This window comes from Miscanthus floridulus, chromosome 8 (genome assembly GCF_019320115.1).
Source record: "Miscanthus floridulus cultivar M001 chromosome 8, ASM1932011v1, whole genome shotgun sequence".
In the NCBI taxonomy this organism is placed as follows: domain Eukaryota; kingdom Viridiplantae; phylum Streptophyta; class Magnoliopsida; order Poales; family Poaceae; genus Miscanthus; species Miscanthus floridulus.
In genome coordinates, this window is record NC_089587.1 from 120,745,847 (window position 1) to 120,765,120 (window position 19,274).

Genomic DNA, 19,274 nt, shown 5'->3' on the forward strand with positions numbered 1-19,274 from the left:
TAATACCTACGTCCTGCGTCTGATTGTATTGCTGTATGTCAATGAGAGATGATTTTTAGAGGGGTCCCCTGCCCGCCTTATATAGTCCGGGGGGCAGGGTTATAGATCTGGAAACTAATCCTAGTCAGTTACAATTGCCATAGGTGGCCGGATAAGAATTCCTATTCTAACCGACCAAGATATTGTTTGATCGTCAAATCTGTCTTGACTCCTTGTGCGGGACTCCGAATAGATTGGCCGGGCCGCGCGTCGTCTTTTGGTGGACCGGACCCACTGATCCGGGCCAGCCCAAGCTTAGCCGTAAGTGTATAGGGGTTAATACCGCCACACTCATAATAACTCCAAATGTGATGATTTTTTCCTCAAAATTTCTAAAATCTCGCCCTATCAAGTTAATATGTTGATTTGGTCATTCTTTTCATTTGAGAAAGTTTGAGCACTTCAAATTTTCAAATTTAAAAAAATGACAAGTTCGAATGAGATTTTCAACCATTAAATGATTTTAGCTGAAAAAGTGATGAATACCAAAGTTGTATAACTCATCAAGATCTATAACTTTTATTTTAATCATTTTTTCGTCTGACAAAGTGATATTAAACATTGTTCTCAAATCAATATGTTTCTCGTATAGTTCAGGAAACTATGAGTCATATGTGAATTTATGAACAATGTTTACTAATACTTTGTCATATAAAGAAGTGACCAAAATAAAAGTTGTAGATAGTGATGAGTTCAACAACTTTTATGTTCACGACTTTTATTGTTGAAATCATTTAAGGTTTCAAAATCTTGTTTGAAGTTGTCAATTATTGAAATTCAAAATTTCAACTATTCAAATTTGGTCAAATGAAAATATGATAAAAATAAAAGTTGTACATATTGATGAGTTCTACAACTTTGGTATTCATAAGTTTTTCATCTGAAATCATTTACTCTTTCAAAATATTGTTTCAAGTTGAAATTATTTGAATTTCAAAATTTGAATCGTTCAAACAAAGTCATATGACAAGATGACCAAAATAAAAGTTGTACATGTTGATGAGTTATACAACTTTTATGTTTACAACATTTTCATTTTATTTCATTTAATGTCATAAAATTGTAGTCGAAGTTTTAGAATTTAATTTTTTAATTTTTGTTTTTTTTGTTTTCTATATTGTTTTAACTACAATTGTTTATATATATATATATATATCTTCATATATAGAATAATACAAAATATTATATTTGTGCATATACACAATTATTTTATATTACTTTTATTTTGGTCACAATTGCATATACACAATTATTTTATATATACACAATTATTTTTATAATACAGAATTAATAATTTAAAAAAATAAAAAATATTTATAGGGGCGGTTGGATCAGGAACTGTCCCTATAAATGCATTTGTAGGGGCGGCTGGATCAGGAACTGCCCTTACAAATACATTTGTAGGGGCGGTTGGATCAGGAACCGCCCCTACAAATCATCCCGACTATAAATCCAAGGGCGCACGGGTGTTGTCTGTTGTTGGGCGCTCTCTTCTCCTCCGACGCCGTCAGGCTGCCCCACCGACACCGCCTCCCGGACCTGTCCCGACGCTGACCCGCGCCCCTTCCCTGCACCCGTGCACCCTATCTCCACACCCACGCGCCCCCTCCCCGCACCCGCGCCCCCTCCCCACACCCACGCGCCTGCTCCTCCCTACCCTAGGGTTTCCATCGGCGGGCGGCCTCCGTACACTTCCACCGGCGGGCGGCCTCCACGCACCTCCACCGGCAGGCGACAGCGCACCCGCGCGCCCCCTCCAACGGCTGGGCGAACCCCGCCCCACTTCGCCACCTCTTCACCGGCGACGATCACCCACCAGGTATGCCCGCTCCCTTCTCTCCCCTTCCTTCCTTTACGGAGCAATCTCGGTGTGCCGTCAATATCTTTTCTGTTTCTCAGTTTGAGATCCTCAAAAGAAAGTTCCATCAGGCCATTTGAGCTAGGTGACAGAAATTTACAAAAATCAAATGTGCCATTGACCTAAGCCGCTGGACATTGATTATCCAGTGTCAAGGTGTCGCAAATAATGATTCTCATGTATATTTTTTTTTATCTCAGCATCAAATTCATGCACATATATAGTGTGTTGAATCGTATGTCAGCAAGAAGACTCTAGTATAATATTATAAACAAGGAACACTCTAATATTAATATAAATATAAAAAAGGAACTATGTAAGAGGAACATGGCAGGGGGGTTTGCTCGACTGTCACTATCTTTGGGTGCATTCATCGTTGCATCAAGAAATTAACCTACATAGATAGATATATCTAAGTGGGGTGTTGCCCCTTTGAGGCTGCTAACAACTAGAGTGGCTGTTATAGTTGGTACCTCTCCCAGATTGAAAGAGGTACCTCTCCCACTTGTTGCTTGAGCTTGTTTAGATATGACAGTGCAATAGCGGGCAATGCAGTCATCAGCTTGTGTGCTTATTTGTGTAAATGTTCATTGCATGCTTGATAGCTGTTTAGTCTGGTGAACTGATTAGCCTGCTACTTACTTACAAAATATTGCTCAGGCCCTGCCATTGTGATCAAAATAAAAATTGCATGCTGCTGTATTATTAAGAGAAAAGTTGCTTGCTACTGTATTATTAAGAATTTCTATGCTCAAGCTGTATTACTAAGAAGTTGCTTGCTTGCTTATTATTAATTCCAACATGAAACTTAGATGGCTCTTGAACTCTTGAAAATAGACTGTTTTATATATGCCAACTGTTTTAATATATGCTTATATATGCCCACGGTTTTATATATGCACAGTGAGTCTTCTTGCAAGTTAATAAATCATATTTCCTCCATTGCTCATTTAAACTGTCAACAAATAGGCTTTATTTCCTATCACATTATCAATATGGTACTACTGATGCTTGTATTCTATCACATTGTTCTTATTAATGGCTTTATTTCCTAGAACACATTGGTTGCTGCTCTTAACTACACTGTTGGCTGCTACTTCTATACTACTATCCTACTGCTGTTCTACTACTACTCTATACTACTCTAGTGTTGGTTGCTGCTCTGCCCTCTTCCCTATACTCATAGAAACTACTACTAGTACTAACTGGCTGCTAGCTACTCTCCTACTACTACTAGGCTATGTAAGTTACCAGATTTTGATCTGCAGGGGTCTTTCCAACCATGTGGCAGCAGTCAACTGTTTTTTGGTTATTTTTCCTATCCTCTATATTTGGGAAGCAGCTGCTGCTTGTTTTTACACCTTTTCCTCTCTATGTTTGTTAAGCAGCTGTTACTTTTTTTGCCAAATCTCCCATCTCCTCTCCTCTCCTCTCCTTTGTTTTGCCGATGATGAAATTGTCTAAGTCCATACATTATATGGAATATGAGCTGATGATCAAGAACTTGTGAGGAACTTGGCATCATTAGTAGCCGCCCCTACATTACCTTCTCCTCTCTTCTCTGTTATGATGCCTTGATGCTCCAAGTTTAAGATCAGATGATGATTGACATGTTTTTGAGGCCTCTACTACTGCTACTTCTTGTTTTTTATATATTATTGTTTTATAGGACTACTTTGGTTTATAGACCTTTTTGATTTCTTATACCTTCTCGCGTACCTAAAGCATACTTTCTTGCATCTATTAGAACAAAGTGTGAAATAATGTCGCGGACACCAGACAGTGCAGCCCGATGCCCCGAGCATGATGAGCAGCCAACCTATGAGGAGCAAGCACTAGAGGACCAGCTTACTCAGGAGCAGTTCGATAATAAGGTAGAAAAGGATCTAGAAGTGATGCTTACTCAGGAGCTGTGTGACGAAGAGGAAGGGGGAGCAGAAGAAATAGCAGGAGAGGCTGCTGAAGGCGAAGAAGAAGAGGATGATGATGATGACTCAGAAGAGGGATATATAAGTCCCGAGGATCCTTTCCCACGTGAAGCCAGAAGGAGGCCAACGGAGGAAGATTTGGACAAGGATTTTGACCCGAACGAGGAGGTAGAGAAAAAATCTTAGCTTGTAAATTTTGCTAAAGCTTTGGCTATGTTACCTCTGCTAACACTTTGACCTATCGTATATACAGGTCCCTCTTGAAACTTGGAAAAGATGACGTCGATGTCCGTGACATCTCGCTGGACAAGACAGAGTGGAGGAAAGGAGAGCAGAGGCAACAGCCACAGAGATGGATCACGATACCTCTGCTCCACAACCTCAAGACACAACCATGACTACCAAGCCTAAGAGGAAACGAGAGGATAGAAAAGGAAAACTATATCCAGATAAGGCATGCTATGTGATAACGGAGCTCGGGTCAGCAGGGGAGATCCTTGAGCCGAAGGAATTAAGAGGATGATTCTATAATGCGATCGGGGCCCTAGTAAGAGATAAATTGAACCCAGCAATCCCTAACTAGAAAGAGGTACCAGAGAACAAAAAGAATGAACTATGGGATAGGCAGCTGAAGCTCAATTTTAGATTTTCGGAGGGTAAGCATGAACTGGTAAAAAAATACTTTTAGGATGATGGGAGAGTCATTCCGACATTGGAGGTCAGAGCTCAACACGAAGTATATCAAAAAAGGGTTAACTCCCTTCAACGAGTTCGGCAAAATAACTCCTAGTCAATGGGAGGAGGTCGTGGCTTTGAAGACTTCATCGGAGGCATTGGAGCTCAGTGCCCGTAACACCGAGGTAGCAAAGAGGAACAAACACCACCATCATCTAGGCCCCGGTGGCTACTATGCCAAGGAAGAGCGGTTTAGGAAGATGGATGAAGAGGCCACAGCTGCTGGGAATATCAATGTGATGAATTTGAAGGTACGCTCAAGGAATTGGATATATGCGAGGAGTACAGAATCATCCAGCGGTAATCTTAAATTTGATAAGCCAGAGACCCAAGAGGCAGTATCAAGGATACTAAAATATGCTGAAGACAAGAAGAAGGGCTCATTCAATCCATCCAGAGAGAGGGACAAGCTTAGCCTTGGCTTGGGAAACAAGGAGCACACAGGCCGCACCAGGGGGCTAGGGAAAAGGATGACCTGGAAGCAAGGATTCGAAGAGGGCAGGCACATATACAAGAAACATGGCAGAGACCGGGAGACTAGTCTTGAGCTCCAAGTGAATGCTCTAGTTGTAGAGGTGCTGGAAGAGCAAGGACTATCTACGGAGCCATGGATATCAGTGATGCCATCGAAAGAACTAGCATTAGTTGGCAGCCCTCTAAAAGTTCCTAGCAGCCAAGGTTCCACTGCAGCCACAACCCCCATGATCGCATACGGAAACCAACTAGTTGCACCTTGGTGTTTCTTAGCGGTCGGCAGAACACTGTGATGGAGGTGGCAACGGGTGTGGCACATCCTCCTGGTGGCTTACACCATAATAATAAGATACCACCAAACTACACTAGGGTCGAGGTGCATACAGTGGAGCCTGAGTTCATGCAGTGGAGGATAGACTACGCAACTCTCGAGGGGCTGGTGTTACTCGGAGACGTTATGGGGTAGTTCATCCTCTGGCACAAACATGACATTATATTGACTACTTCTTTGCCGCCTCCCCCTCTCCCAAATTTGGAGCGAGTTGTTGAGGTCGGGGAGATATTTTCACCATCTCGTGACCACCACATTCCTGAGATGCCACATTCTTCCCCACCTCCTAGCGAGCATATGCCTGATGAGATGCCACAACCTTCTCTAGCTCGTACCGAGCAAGTGCATCATGAGATACCATAGTCTTCTCAACAAGCACAGCCGATACATGAACAACGAGTGTCTCCTGAAGAAGGTGATGCACAAGAAGATGAGGACGTGCCTGAATGGGAACTTCAAAAGAAGCATCCAATCACCATAAGGCCAGTTTATGTTCCGATCAAAGACGTCTCGTCGGTGTCTAAGTGGTTTTCCCATGACCAGTTCAAGCCTGAGAACCAAGTTAAAAAGTCCCATCACGAGGTTCTAAGGAGGCCGTCACTAGCAAACTCCACCAAATTGCAAAGGAGTATCCAAATGTTGATGCCATCGAATGGTCAAAGGATTGCTCGAAAACATATAAAAGAGGCAAGCCCTTCCTACCAAAACGAGACATCCAGTGCCTACTACTTGGAATGAGAAGGTTCCATGATTGGTACTTGCGTGTTCTCCCAATGAGCATAGATCTCATACAAGCATGCTTCCCTACCGGCACATTTGGAAGCCCAGCCGAGAAAATTGTCTTTGACTTCAATGACATGCACACATGCTTTCACCTGGGAGAAATGGAGATGAATCTAATTCGCACATGGTGCCTGTAAGTCCTTGTCCTCCCGATATGATATGAATGTAATCTTTGAATTTTGTTGTAACTAACCCACGCCGTGATTTGTAGAATGCAAGTGCACAATGCCAAACAAATGCCAAGTGTGAAAGCCGAGTATCTAGACCCTTAAGCTATAGCCCAAACAAATTTTAATTACCCTAAACGGTGGACACTGGATACCAAAGAGCTAGCTACTGCAAAGACTCTTCAGGAGAAAGAGCGCATCCGTACGGTGAAACTAAGGGAAGAGTGCCTTAAGGTTGCGGCATACATTGCCCTGGCTTTCAAAAATCTCTAACAACACTCTACTATATGGCTATCATACAACTTTGAGTAAGTTCAACTCTATACTTAAAGCTTTATTCGATATATTTTATTTGATGCAAAAGAGCTTATCTAGTTCTATGATTAAATCCATGTAGCAACCACTGGATTTATATAGCTGTCGATGTCGGGAGGAGCATAGCATGGGTCTTTGATTCAATAGATAGGGACCCGGTGACATACAAAGACTTCATATCGATTCTTAAGACGTATACATATCGACAATCCTCATTAGCTTATATGTTTGTATATGTACTTGTAACGTTCACTTTTGGATTCTAACAAGTTGTATTTGCTAAAATAATTTGAATAGGGCATTTAGGTTCTATGTCACTAATCATCATGGAAGGCATGATCCAGCAAGGAAGGAAAAACTGGCTATAAAAATACTATGTGCGATAAGTATAACTTACTTCTTCAGTACTTTGATACATGGCTGTCAAAAGCATTACTTAACATTTTTATATGCAAAACACACAGTGCCCCAAGCAGAAGCCTGGGAGTGTACATTGTGGATACTATATATGTTCTATGATGAGTAACACCGGTGCCTATAGGAGACACCCCTTAAAGGTAAGTTTGAACCTCTTCACCCGTAGTATAAAAACTTTGTACATGGTATGAAATACTAAACCGAAACTTGTTCTCTTGTAGTGGAGAGAAGAGAAAGGAATGAAAAGAGACCCATACAAGGATGACCAACTCTTAGAGCTCGTCGGCAACCTTTTGCAACTTCATATTGGACCAGATTGTACATGTCAGAGGCGCCTACCATGACCGAGAGTCTGACTTAGGTACAAATCCTCAGTACCAACACCTTCGTGAGACTGAAAGGCTAGCTCTAGGACATTGATAACAATGTGTATGGAATTTGTATATTTAATGATGGATTGTATATATTCTTGTGAATTGGACTTGTAATTGTAGTTTATATAATACTCTTGTGCTTGTAGTCACGGTCGCGGGGCGTTCGGCAACACGAACGCGGTTCGGAACGTTGGTCGCGGGGCATTCGGCAACGCGAACGCTGGTCGCGGGGCGTTCGGCAACGCAAACGCGGTTCGGAATGTTGGTCGCGGGGCATTCGGCAACACGAACGCAGTTCGAAACATTGGTCGCGGGACGTTCGGCAACGCGATTTTGAATTGTAAATCTGAATTTTTTTATGGGAAAACGTACTGTAGGGGCGGTTCTAGATTGAACCGCCTCTACAAATAGGTATTTATAGGGGCGGCTAGTACTGCAGCCGCCCCTATAAATCTATTTGTAGGGGCGGCTGGTAATACGAGCCACCCCTATAAATCGATTTGTAGGGGCGGCTGGTAATACGAGCCGCCCCTACAAATCGATTTGTAGGGGCGTCTGAAAACACCAGCTGCTCCTACAAATCGATTTATAGGGGCGGCCTGAGAACCGTCCCTACAAATGCATGATTTGTAGAGACGGATCAGTAGGGGTGGCTGGCCAAACCACCCCTACGAAGGCTTACCAGCCGCCCCTAGAAATGCTTTTTGTAGTAGTGATTTCTAGGAGGATGGTGGCAGCGAGTTCATGTCACGGCTATGATGTCACGATAATGATCCAACACGGGCGTCTGTCCGTGACTCCTGTCCGGACGCGGCTCCGTAGGAGCGTGCCCCATCTCTCTCGGAAACAAAAAAAACAAATCCCCACTTCCTCATATGCTTATGCGCGCCCGGTGCCCAAAGCAGCGTAGCAGCTCATCTGTCCACCCCCTTCACCCACCACGCGCCCTCGCTCCCTGCGCCGCTCACTTGCACCGCTCACCTGCGTCCTAGTCACCTGCGCTGCTCGCTCCCTCACCGTCCGTCCATCGCCCATCACTGTCGGGTGCACCGCTGACCCCGCCATGGCTATGGGGGCGCATGTGTTGTGGCGCCTCAGGTCTTCCCTAGCTGAGCCAAGGGCATCCACGAGCATGGCCGGTGCTGGTGGTGCTCGCAGCCGTGGCTCACCGTTGGCTCCCACCCCGACGGCTGGAAACGATCGGTCTGGCCTTTCCTTCCCTATGTTGCATATATATGTTTCAAGTATTTCAGAAGTTTCAGATGTATGTTGTAATTGTTTAATCTTAATGTTGCAAAAAGTAGATCGAGAGATGTTGCAAGTGTTTCCGAGGCATGTTGCAAGTGTTTGTTCAAAATCTTTCATTTGTTTTCAGATGTATGTTGCAATCGTTTTTTATCTAGATGTTGCATATGTTGCACACATATTTTGCAATAGTATTTTCCAAATGTTTCAGTTGTTTTAGTGTTATGTTGCAGCAAGTGGTTTCATGTTGCAAGTTGTAAGTGTTTTATTTGGATGTTTCATGTGTTTCACACACATGTTGCATGTGCATGTTCTAAATGTTTCATCTGTTTTCAGTCTTATGTTGCATTCATGTTGCAAATGTTTTACGTTGTTCTGCCGTGTGAGAGTCGGGGGGTCGTGCGAACAGGGCGCCCGGGGGGCTGGCGGACGGGGGCGTGCTCGTCCTTAGCCGCTCATCCCAGCTCCCGAGTGTCGCCCGCGCGGAGAGTTGGAGAGAGAGAGGAGTGGATCAAAGGAAGGATTGACGGGCACATAGACAGGGGCAGAGTGCACTCGTTGGGTGGGACGGGGTGGACTGCGCGGGCATCCGGACCTCCGGGAGCTAGCTTGTATGACAGATAAATCTGAGCTTTAGTCTCAACTACTTCTCTACACAGAATTTATTCCCTCATCAACTACCCTTGCACTCTTGCACTTCCAATCCCTCTCTTCATCCTATTTATATCCTTGCTTTCCATTTCACGTACCCAGTTCTCTTTCTCTCCTATCCTCTTCCCAAACAAATTAGGAAGAGAACAAATTAGCAGAGCTGTTAGTGAAAATTAGTGTGCAAGGGAAACTAGCTATTGCTTGAGAATGGGTGGCGACAGGAACAAATGGAGTTCTACAGCTTGGGAATTCATGCTCCAACTCACACAATATTGTACTGCAGTAGTATCATCGGCTGCAGCTTGTTTGCTTCAGTCAGTTTTTGTCCAAGAACAAATGGTGTGCTTGGTGCAACTTAGTTGCTGGCTGCGCTTCCCTAACTGCCAATGAAAAAATTTATACAGCGGATGCAAGAAAAACAAAGATTTAATCAAGTATGTAGTTTTTACATGAAAATTACTATGAACCATGTCATAGATTAAATTGCATGTTGGGACACAGGCTCATGTAGTCATGTGTTAACACCAGCAACAGGGCAACAGAACTGAAACAGGAAAAAGTAATATGTTTGGCATATATTAATGGAAATAAGTGTCCACATAAACACTTAGGCTGCGTTCGCTGGTCTGATTTTTCTAGACCAGCCGGCTGCTCCTCCTCGTAAAATACTGTTCATCAACCAACCGCTACAGTGTTCATCTCTCACAAAACCAGCCAGTTTCAGCCAAGTTTTAAACCAGCGAACGGGGCCTTAGCCCTAAATGCAGAATAGTTTTGAAGTATTAGATAATATTACGGTTCTGCAAATCCTTTGGTTTTCAATAGCTACTAGATGTTCGGATACAACAAAGTTTGCGGTCTCTAAAACCATGGTTTCATTTAAATCATATTCTTTCTGAAGTTTTAGAAACTCCTTTACGTCATCTTTGTTCTAAAACATGGTTATGTCTCTAGCCTATAAAGTCACAGATTAAAAAACTACATCATCTAAACAGGCTCATATTGGGATGCTTTTGATCCTTATTTTGTACAGATTTTTTTTATCTCTTATTTTGTACAGGATTGTAAGGCCATAACAAAGAAAAGAATGCTAGTTCATATACATTTACCTCCCTGAGGATGGATGACATTAGGAAAATACTCATTACTGTTTCCTTAGGTAACTAAGCCAGATGTGCCACTAGTATCACCAATTCTCCACCCATCATCCGGCGAGCATCAACAGAAGGGATTCAAAAGCCAGAACATTCATAGTTGTGAGTTTTGAGCAATTGTGAGTAATATTCATGATGCTTTTATTTATGGAGTTCAAACGTTCATGTGTTGTGGAAGCAAACTGAAAGATGTGTTTGTGCTTAACAGCCATTACCATATAACATTAGCTTTTACTCGAGTTGGTTATCAAAATATAACTTCTTCACAAAAAGATGCATAATTCAAATTAAGCACCTGATTGGTTCAACAAGAATTGAACTATTAAGTCTAGGAGGAAAAGGCCATGAAAAAAATGTATGAAGATACATAGGTAAAACCGTAAAGAGAGATACTTGCGCGCAGTGAGCAATGGCCAATGGCAATCCAAATCATATTTTTCTTGTCTATATAAGCACAATACAGCTATATCAGAGGAGTTAGCATGATCTATTATAGTTATCACAGGACGAGAAACATTTTCCACTAACGTAAACAGACCAAAATTGGCCATCATTTCACAGGCATCCATTCTTGTGAACAAGTGACAATGTGGTACTTATTACAGGTTTGTAAACTAACGGCGATCACATAATCATAACAACAAAATGCTCCATATAGTCAGTTTTATCAATCATTCAACATCAACCCCAAATATTCACCTTTGATTATTACTATTCAAATTATCTGCAACAAACTACATAAAAATGTAACAATAAATTACTATTTTTATGAGAGATCAGCTTTTCTTAAGATAAATATACCTTTTATACATAAGTGGTCAAAGGGAAGGCATACATGAAAAGAGGATCACAGGAATATCTGAAAGCACACAATCAGGTCAATTCAATACAACATGCTTACAGAGATTGTTTGCACTTTCACATACAGAGGGAAAATTTATGGAAGGGGGCAGAGGAAAATGTGCTAAGAAGAAATGGATGGAAAACTAGACAAATGGATCACTATTTTAGGAAGTTTTCTCCATAAGTTGTATGGGTGCCAAGATGTTCTGTTTACTCGTCTCCACAATGCAACCATTCATCACCATCTCTTCCAACATGAAGTGCACTTTCTCCAGATGGAACATGATATCAAGCTCGCACTGGCCGAAAGGAGATAAAAAAGGGAAAAAAAAAGCATCAGCCCCAGTTACGTGAATATTTTTACAATGCTAATAGCTGAGAGAAAAACACTTGGGGTTGCCTAAGCTTACCACATTGCCAAAGTGGCGATCCATAGTTTCCACGAAAAGATGTATAAATTCAAGGATAGCTAACTCATTCTGCAAAATGGAATGAAATGGATGCATTGTTAATTTTTGTATCAGAGGGAGGAAATACCTAAAACAAGATTTGCAGGTCAAGGAAGTAACGGAAGATGCATCTACTATCCAGTAATCCTTGGTAAGTTCAAAAAATGAAATGCAGTTAAATTGCAACAGAAGTTACAAATCAAGAGGCATTCATTTAAATTTGTGAGAAGGTGCATCTAGTAGTGCTTGACAACTTGAAAAGAACACTGGAATGCAGTCAAATTGCAACTAACATTAAAAATCCTGTAGCACTGATTTGCATATGCAAGTTGCAGTAAGACATGTATAGAGAAAGACCATGGTAAACAATGAAACTTTCCACCAAAACAAACCTACTAGCCCAAATAAAAATTCCTAAATCACAAAAAAGGATATTGGAAATAACAACTATATTCACTCAGGCACTTAAAAAGTAAAAACAAGACAAGAAGCAGAAACAAGATATAGATAGATATGCAGTGCAGCAATTTCACAGTGTACTAAGTTTCCAAAGGGCCAATCAAAATGTCACGAAATATTATCAAACAAAAGTCCATTCAGTGAGTTATGTGTATATTTCAGAATTAATGAACTAGCAAATGCTGCCATCAAAGGATAACCCAGTAGAAGCCTTATCTGATGATTTGGTTGAGATCTCCATACCTATTGGGCACTGGCAGATCAATCTCTACTAAATCCCATTGCATGCTAATTTGTTTCATTGAACAAATATATACTCCATCCTAAAGAAGTCATCTAAACTAAATTTGACCTTTGACTTATTTGCAATAGTGTCAAATGCTACAAAATTAATAATTAATATCAATTTAACAGTCCTTTTAATACAAATATATTCAAGTATTCATGCAACTCTACACTAATAAATAATTCAGACAACTGTTGGTCAAAAATTGCAAAGATTTTTTTTTCCAAATCAGAACACGTCTTAAATTGACAGATGGAATATTGCTTGATCGGCAATAAATAATTTTATAAAGAAAGGATGATAAGAGTACATCCACTTAATAAGGACTTGCTTAACTATAACAGTACCATAGATGGTTCCCAGTGACTATTAGGAAAACAATATGGTGAGTTTGTGAAAACTACTCATGGATATTAGTTTGGTAGGACTAGTACCCTTGAGCGAATATTCCTAACGATTCCCTTGACTAACCTTATGCACAGTGACGAAAAAGAGTAGCCTTAACAGATGGTGACATCATGGACAAATTAGTCGTAATCGTAAAGCTATGAAAATCCCATGAAAGATTATTCCATTGCGATCTCTGTAGCAACTGTCATCCCTACTAAATCCAATTGCGTAATAACAAACAATTCTTTACAATTTACATGAAAAGAATTATATGAACAGGAGCTAAATCCATAGCATCAAGCAAAAACCATTTTTTGCTGTTCCGTTCACAATATTAAGCATTGCTTGATCTGTGACGAATAATTCGAATTCATTAATAGAGGATGATAACAGTAGAGTGAACGAAATTCAGACTTGCACAAGGATAACAGTACCATAGACGACAAGGTGAAAGTTAAATAGATCATTGCATTGCTTTGCTTTGAGTTTGAGGTCTATGCAACCTTTGTGGTTCACAGGTTCTGCATCATAATACTGTTTCCTGCCAAACCATTTTCGTCACAACCATGGCTGAGCTGAGCACAGATAGATGGCAGCAGCTAATAGCAATGGGGATCGACTTCATCCACAGTTTGCAATCACAGACAAATTGGCATGGCAGAGACCTGAATTCATTCCCAAGGGAGGAGAGGAGAGATTGAGAGAAGAAGGTGCAGGGGGGGAATCACACCTCATCATTGTCGACGCCGACGAGGAAGAAAAGGGAGGCGTAGCGCCTGTACACGACCTTGTAGTTCCGGTGCTCCACGAACGAACACTGCATCAATCAACAAAAAAAACCAGCGGGAGTCTCAGAAAATCGGAAGTGCAGGAAAAAACCCCTTATCCCGATCCAGATCCAAGACGGTCCAACACAAAACCAGCAGGTTCGTGGATCCGGAAAGGAGGGCGATGATCCGAGCGGATCAGGGGGGAGCGAAGCAGCGGAGGGGACGTGGAGAAGAAGGCTGCACGTGGGTGAGGAGGAGGAGGAGGAGGAGGAGGCGGCGGCGGTGCGGACGGAGGGACGGACCTGCTGGTCGGTGCGGGCGAGGCACTTGCGGACGATCTCGCCCTCGAGGGCGCGTCGCTCGTCGAGGGAGAGGTGCTCGTAGTACTGCGCCAGCCGCGTCTGGCCCTGCTTGTTCACGAACAGCACGAACCGGATCGTCATCTCGTCGTCTCGGCCTGCCTGCTTGCTCCTCTGCTGCTCGACCCCGTCGTCTTCTACCTCTCGATGAGCCTGTTCTGCTCCTGCTCGCCACAAGTCAGAGAGGGACTCCACCGAACGCCGTTCCTTGGCCATCCGACGGCCAGCACCCTAATCGGGAACAAGGCCCGTCTAATAAATAATAGTCTGCGGCCCAGTAAAGAGGCCTTCCAACGTGCATAGCAGACAGCGTCGCTGTGTTTAAATTTCAGGTTGTGCAGAAACAGCAGAGTAGCGGAGCAGCGCCGGCAACGAAATCATAGATCATCAGTTCGAGATGCGTGGAGCGGTTGCGACGAAGATATAGAGACCACTAATGAAGAGGTGGAGATGGGACAAGATTAGGATGGTCAAGTTTGTGCCGCAGACCTTTATATATATGAATTCACTGTCAGGGTGCTCCGTCACCCTTCCAAATCAGCATGTTCCCATCCGTATTTTGCTAGTTTTTACAAAAGAAACTAAATAATTGGATGATCTCTTCAAGAAAAAAATGATGCTTTGCCATCGCAGCGAGGGGCACGCCTTAATTAAAAGAACCACATTTTGTGAGGTCTTTGCCAATTTGCCATACTGGTCACGCGACTTCTGGTGCGTGATTAGTGCCCTATATGGGTTTGCACGAGGTTGTTTGTGTGCGCTTGCTGTCTCACCAAGCTTTAGATTTACTCTATACAATGCAACATCTTCCACACAAGTGAGTGTTTTTATTTATTACATGGTCTCTGACCTGGCTCAACTGATACATATGATTAAATATTAGTAAATTCTACACTTCTAGCTCTAACCAACCTATTTTTTAATGGTAATGACTTATTGACAGCCGTCCGATTTTAGGTGCAAGCAGACGGCCGTCTTCCTCATCTCCCTCCCCCCATCTGCCCACACCCACGCCCGACTCCACACACCACACCCACGCCCGACTCCCCACGCGGCTCTCTCCCCTCCGGCGGCGGTGGCTCCTCCCCACGCGCCCAACGCAGCTCCTCCTCGACGCGAACGTGGCTCCTCACTCTCTTCCCTCCGGCGGCGGTGGGTTCCAGCGACGGCGGCGAGGTAGGCGACTTCCTCCTCCTCCTCCTCCTGGATCTGCAAGTTAGGGTTTCAGCGAGCTCTCCCTCTCATCTTGCCTAACTCTGGTGGGCTTAGAAAGGGAAGGTTTGGGGAGGAAGGCAGGGCAGACGGTGGGGATGGCTGGAGGGGTTAGGGGACCTAGCGGTGGAGAAGGCAGCTAGGCCAGGTCAGGGCGGGGCATCGTGGTGGTGTTGAGCGGAGAGCATGGCCATGACGGTTGCGGGATGTGGGGGAGGGGAAGAAGGTGACGCCGCAGGCAAGCTAGGATTTCGTCGGAGCTCCACGGCCCCTAGCTCGCCCACGGCGAGGCGGTGGGCGACAGGGCGGTCGGACCACGGCGATGAGGCAGTGGGACCACAGGAGGAACACAGCAACGAGGCGGTGGGACCACAGATGGAAGAAGAAAAACAGTGCGAGCGGAAAAAAGAAGAGAGAAGAGAGAAAAAGCACGTGCGCGGCCCTGCGTAACGGTCGGCCGTGGCCGCGCCTGATCTGACGCATGGCCACGTATTTTAGAAGTGTCTTTTTTGATGTGGAAAGTCTGGATCACCGATGCAAGGTACTAGTACCAATCATGCCTAGTTTCAAAAAAAAAGTACCAATCACGTCTCCTTTATTGTTTTTGACAAAAAGAAAAAAAAACTTGCGCTCCCGTCGCACACGTGTTCATGTGCAGTCAACGTGGCCACGGCATGGGAATGACATTCCTGGCCTTCTCTGTCCCGTCGCCAACCATCCGCCACACAGTCTTACCGCATCATGGCGACCTCCATCGCCGTCGCCTTCCCTCTCTTAGGGCCCGTTCGGCAGCAAGGGTTTCAATCCCATCCCGAACGCTTCCGGGGCAAGGATCAAGTCAATCAGGTCGGTTCACTTAATTCTGTTGGATTCAATTTCAGACTAGGATTCGTTCCTTCCCGTCAAAATCACTGTCCGGTTGCACAGGAATAAAACATTCCTCACTTCAGCATCAATCATTCATCAAGTTAATGCATCCTAGAATGGATCACTGATATACCAAACATTGCACATGCCTTGCAAGTTCACAAAACATTGCACATCAGTGTTATTGACTTTTGAACTAGCTTGATTTCACATGCATGTTCATTACATAAACATACGAACATAATTGAATCTTCATCGTATAATCCCAAACAAACTAAAAATAAATATCCAGCTACGAGTCTTTACATAAGAGGCCTCTGAAACTAGCACCTGAACAAACATTGGAAGAGAATTGCCCCCATGTCTTCAGTTCTTTTACTAGTTTTGTCACGTCATCACAGCAAACATTGGTTGCACGCCTGCAAAAAAAATAGAAGAAAATGGTAAGTTCCAGAAGGGTTGAGTCTCGCGTGACTTCTGAAACTAATCACAATATTCATTCTAAATTTTTCAAACATTGCTCGCCTTGTGTCAACTTGCTTACTGCAATCTAAAATTACTCTTATCTGAATATACAGCAGGACATCTCTTGCTTACCATGGACACTGATGACCTACGTTTACATACAGATCTCCTATTGTTGCCAAACCTCAAAGATCCAGTGTGACAGTACTATGGCTCTTCTTATACATCTATTTGTGATCTTCTCACTTCTCTATCTAAAACCTACACCATGATGATAGAGGCTTTCCCATAGATTAAAAGCCTTATCCTTTAACTGCACACAAAAATAAAAAAAGGCGGCAACAACCAAAATCAATGGTGTTTTACTGTGTTTGGATGATGATGACTAAATCCATAAGCTGCTACTGTCACCTGTTGTTGTTACTGAAAAAAAAAACAGCAGCCATCAATCAATGACCTGTAGGAAAACACCTATGTTGAGTTTGTTTATAATGCCTAATGCATGCTGTCTGAAAGCATCTAGGCCCCTTGTTGGGTTTCGGTGATTAATGACAATACGTGATTACTGTGACTAACGTGTGTTTTGCAGAGGCAATTAAGTTAGGTCATAGTAATGGAGATCAATTGGGCAATCAAGGTGGTCATGCCCCTACGATGGAAATCATTTCGGTTTTCAAAGGACGGACGACAAGGTTAAGGATGACTAGTTCTAAGTGTCGATTGGAGTTAGAGAGTCACTTAGAGTAGTTTAGGACTTTGTTTTTCCTTTGGCCGTACTATTAAGGGGGGTATGGACGGGTAGCTTGACCTAGATGAGTCTAGTGAGTTAGGTGTGGTGCACACTTGTTAAACTAGCACTAGGTAGCTCCACAACAGCCCTATGATCCTATGGAGCAAACTTCATTCACATATGATCGAGAGTTGGAAGTGAATGGAGGGTCAAATGCTGACCGAGCGCTGGCTCCGGTCGGACCGGACGCTGGCTGCAGGGTCCGGTCAGTTCATTTGATCAAGGAGATTACGTCTGGCGCGACCGGACGCTAAGTGGTCGAGTGACCGGACGCTTGGCGCGACCGGACGCTAAGTGGTCGAGTGACCGGACGCTGAGGGCCAGCGTCCGGTCGACTCCAGTAAGGTTCCAGAAGAGAATATCTACGACCGGACGCGTCCGGTCAGTACTGAACGGACCCTGGTGAAAGGTCCTAATATGGCTAGAGGGGAGTGAATAGCCTATTTTAAGATCTACAAATCAACTAGAGCAATTTGATTAGTATGACAAATAGCATAATGCAAACTTGCTCTAGCTCTACAAGGATTGCAAGCCACCTATCCAACAATTCTAGTTGCAATGATTACTTAGGCACACAAACTTGCTATGTAACTACTCACTAAGAGCTCTCAAACTAGCTACTCTAAAGAGCTCAACTAGATGAATGTAAATAATAAAGCAAGCTCTCAATTCTAATTACACTAAAGAGCTTGTATCAACTAGTTTGCAAGAATATAAATAAGTGAGTAGGATGATTATACCGCCGTGTAGGGGATGAACCAATCACAAGATGAATATAAAACCAATCACCGGGAGAATATCAAATGGCAAGAGACAACCGATTTTTCTCCCGAGGTTCACGTGCTTGCCAACACGCTAGTCCCCATTGTGTCGACCAACACTTGGTGGTTCGGTGGCTAAGAGGTGTTTCACAAACCTCGTCCACATGTTAGGACACTGCAAGAACCGACCCACAAGTGAGGTAACTCAATGACATGAGCAATTTACTAGAGTTACCCTTCGGCACTCCGCCGGGGAAGGTACAACTCCCCTTACAATCATCGGAGATGGCCACGAACAATCACCAACTCATGCCAATCCTCCACCGCTGCTCCAATCGTCTAGGTGGTGGCAACCACCAAGAGAAACAAGCGAAATCCGTAGCGCAACACGAATACCAAGTGCCTCTAGATGCAATCACTCAAGCAATGCACTTGGATTCTCTTCAAATCTCACAATGATGATGGATCAATGATGAAGATAAGTGGGAGGGCTTTGGCTAAGCTCACAAGGTTGCTATGTCAATGAAAATGTGCAAGAGGATGAGCTTGAGCCGGCCATGGGGCTTAAATAGAAGCCCCCACGAAATAGAGCCGTTATACCCCTTCACTGAGCATAACGCGGGCTGACCAGACGCTCCGATCCTGTTGATCGGACGCTGGATCCAGCGTCCGGTCGCCCGATGTAAGCCACGTGTCATTCTGAGTTAAACCTGAGCCGCCAGATCTCAATGGCTATTAACTGACCAGACGCTCCAGCACAAGTGACCGGACGCTCAGATCCCAGTGTCCGGTCGTTTCCAGTAAGCTTCCAAAACCGTCTTTTGCCGACCAGACGCGTCCGGTCATGCTTGACCGGACACAGACCAGCGTCCGGTGCTTAACCCTAGTCACTGTGCCATCCGACAACATGACCGGACGCAGCCCTTCAGCGTCCGGTCGCAGGGTGATCTAGCGTCCGGTCAGTTGACCAACGCCAGCATCTTTGCGACCAACCCCATTTCACTTCAAACTTCTTCACCCTTGCTCATGTGTGCCAACCACCAAATGTATCACCTTGTGCACATGTGTTAGCATATTTTCACAAACATTTTCAAGGGTGTTAGTACTCCACTAGATCCTAAATGCATATGCAATGAATTAGAGCATCTAGTG

General features: G+C 43.7%; 1 protein-coding gene across 1 annotated transcript; it reads right to left on the reverse strand.

The window, feature by feature from the left end:
* Positions 1-11,303: 11,303 nt before the first annotated feature.
* LOC136473423 (AP-4 complex subunit sigma-like) lies at positions 11,304-14,258 on the reverse strand. Its single transcript, XM_066471070.1, has 4 exons — positions 13,971-14,258; positions 13,629-13,715; positions 11,725-11,793; positions 11,304-11,613 (listed from the first exon to the last, which is right to left on the reverse strand). The coding sequence occupies exons 1-4, from the start codon at positions 14,241-14,243 to the stop codon at positions 11,479-11,481; spliced, it is 564 nt and encodes a 187-aa protein (XP_066327167.1). The 5' UTR covers positions 14,244-14,258; the 3' UTR covers positions 11,304-11,478.
* Between the last annotated feature and the right edge of the window lie 5,016 nt (positions 14,259-19,274).

Excerpts from the sequence above, each read along its gene's own strand:
- LOC136473423 (XM_066471070.1), bottom strand. The coding sequence starts at position 14,243 with ATGGCCAAGGAACGGCGTTCGGTGGAGTCCCTCTCTGACTTGTGGCGA. Across the intron at positions 13,716-13,970 it reads TCGCCCGCACCGACCAGCAG|TGTTCGTTCGTGGAGCACCG; the intron begins GTCCGTCCCTCC and ends TGATTGATGCAG. Across the intron at positions 11,614-11,724 it reads ATCGCCACTTTGGCAATGTG|TGCGAGCTTGATATCATGTT; the intron begins GTAAGCTTAGGC and ends CCTTTCGGCCAG.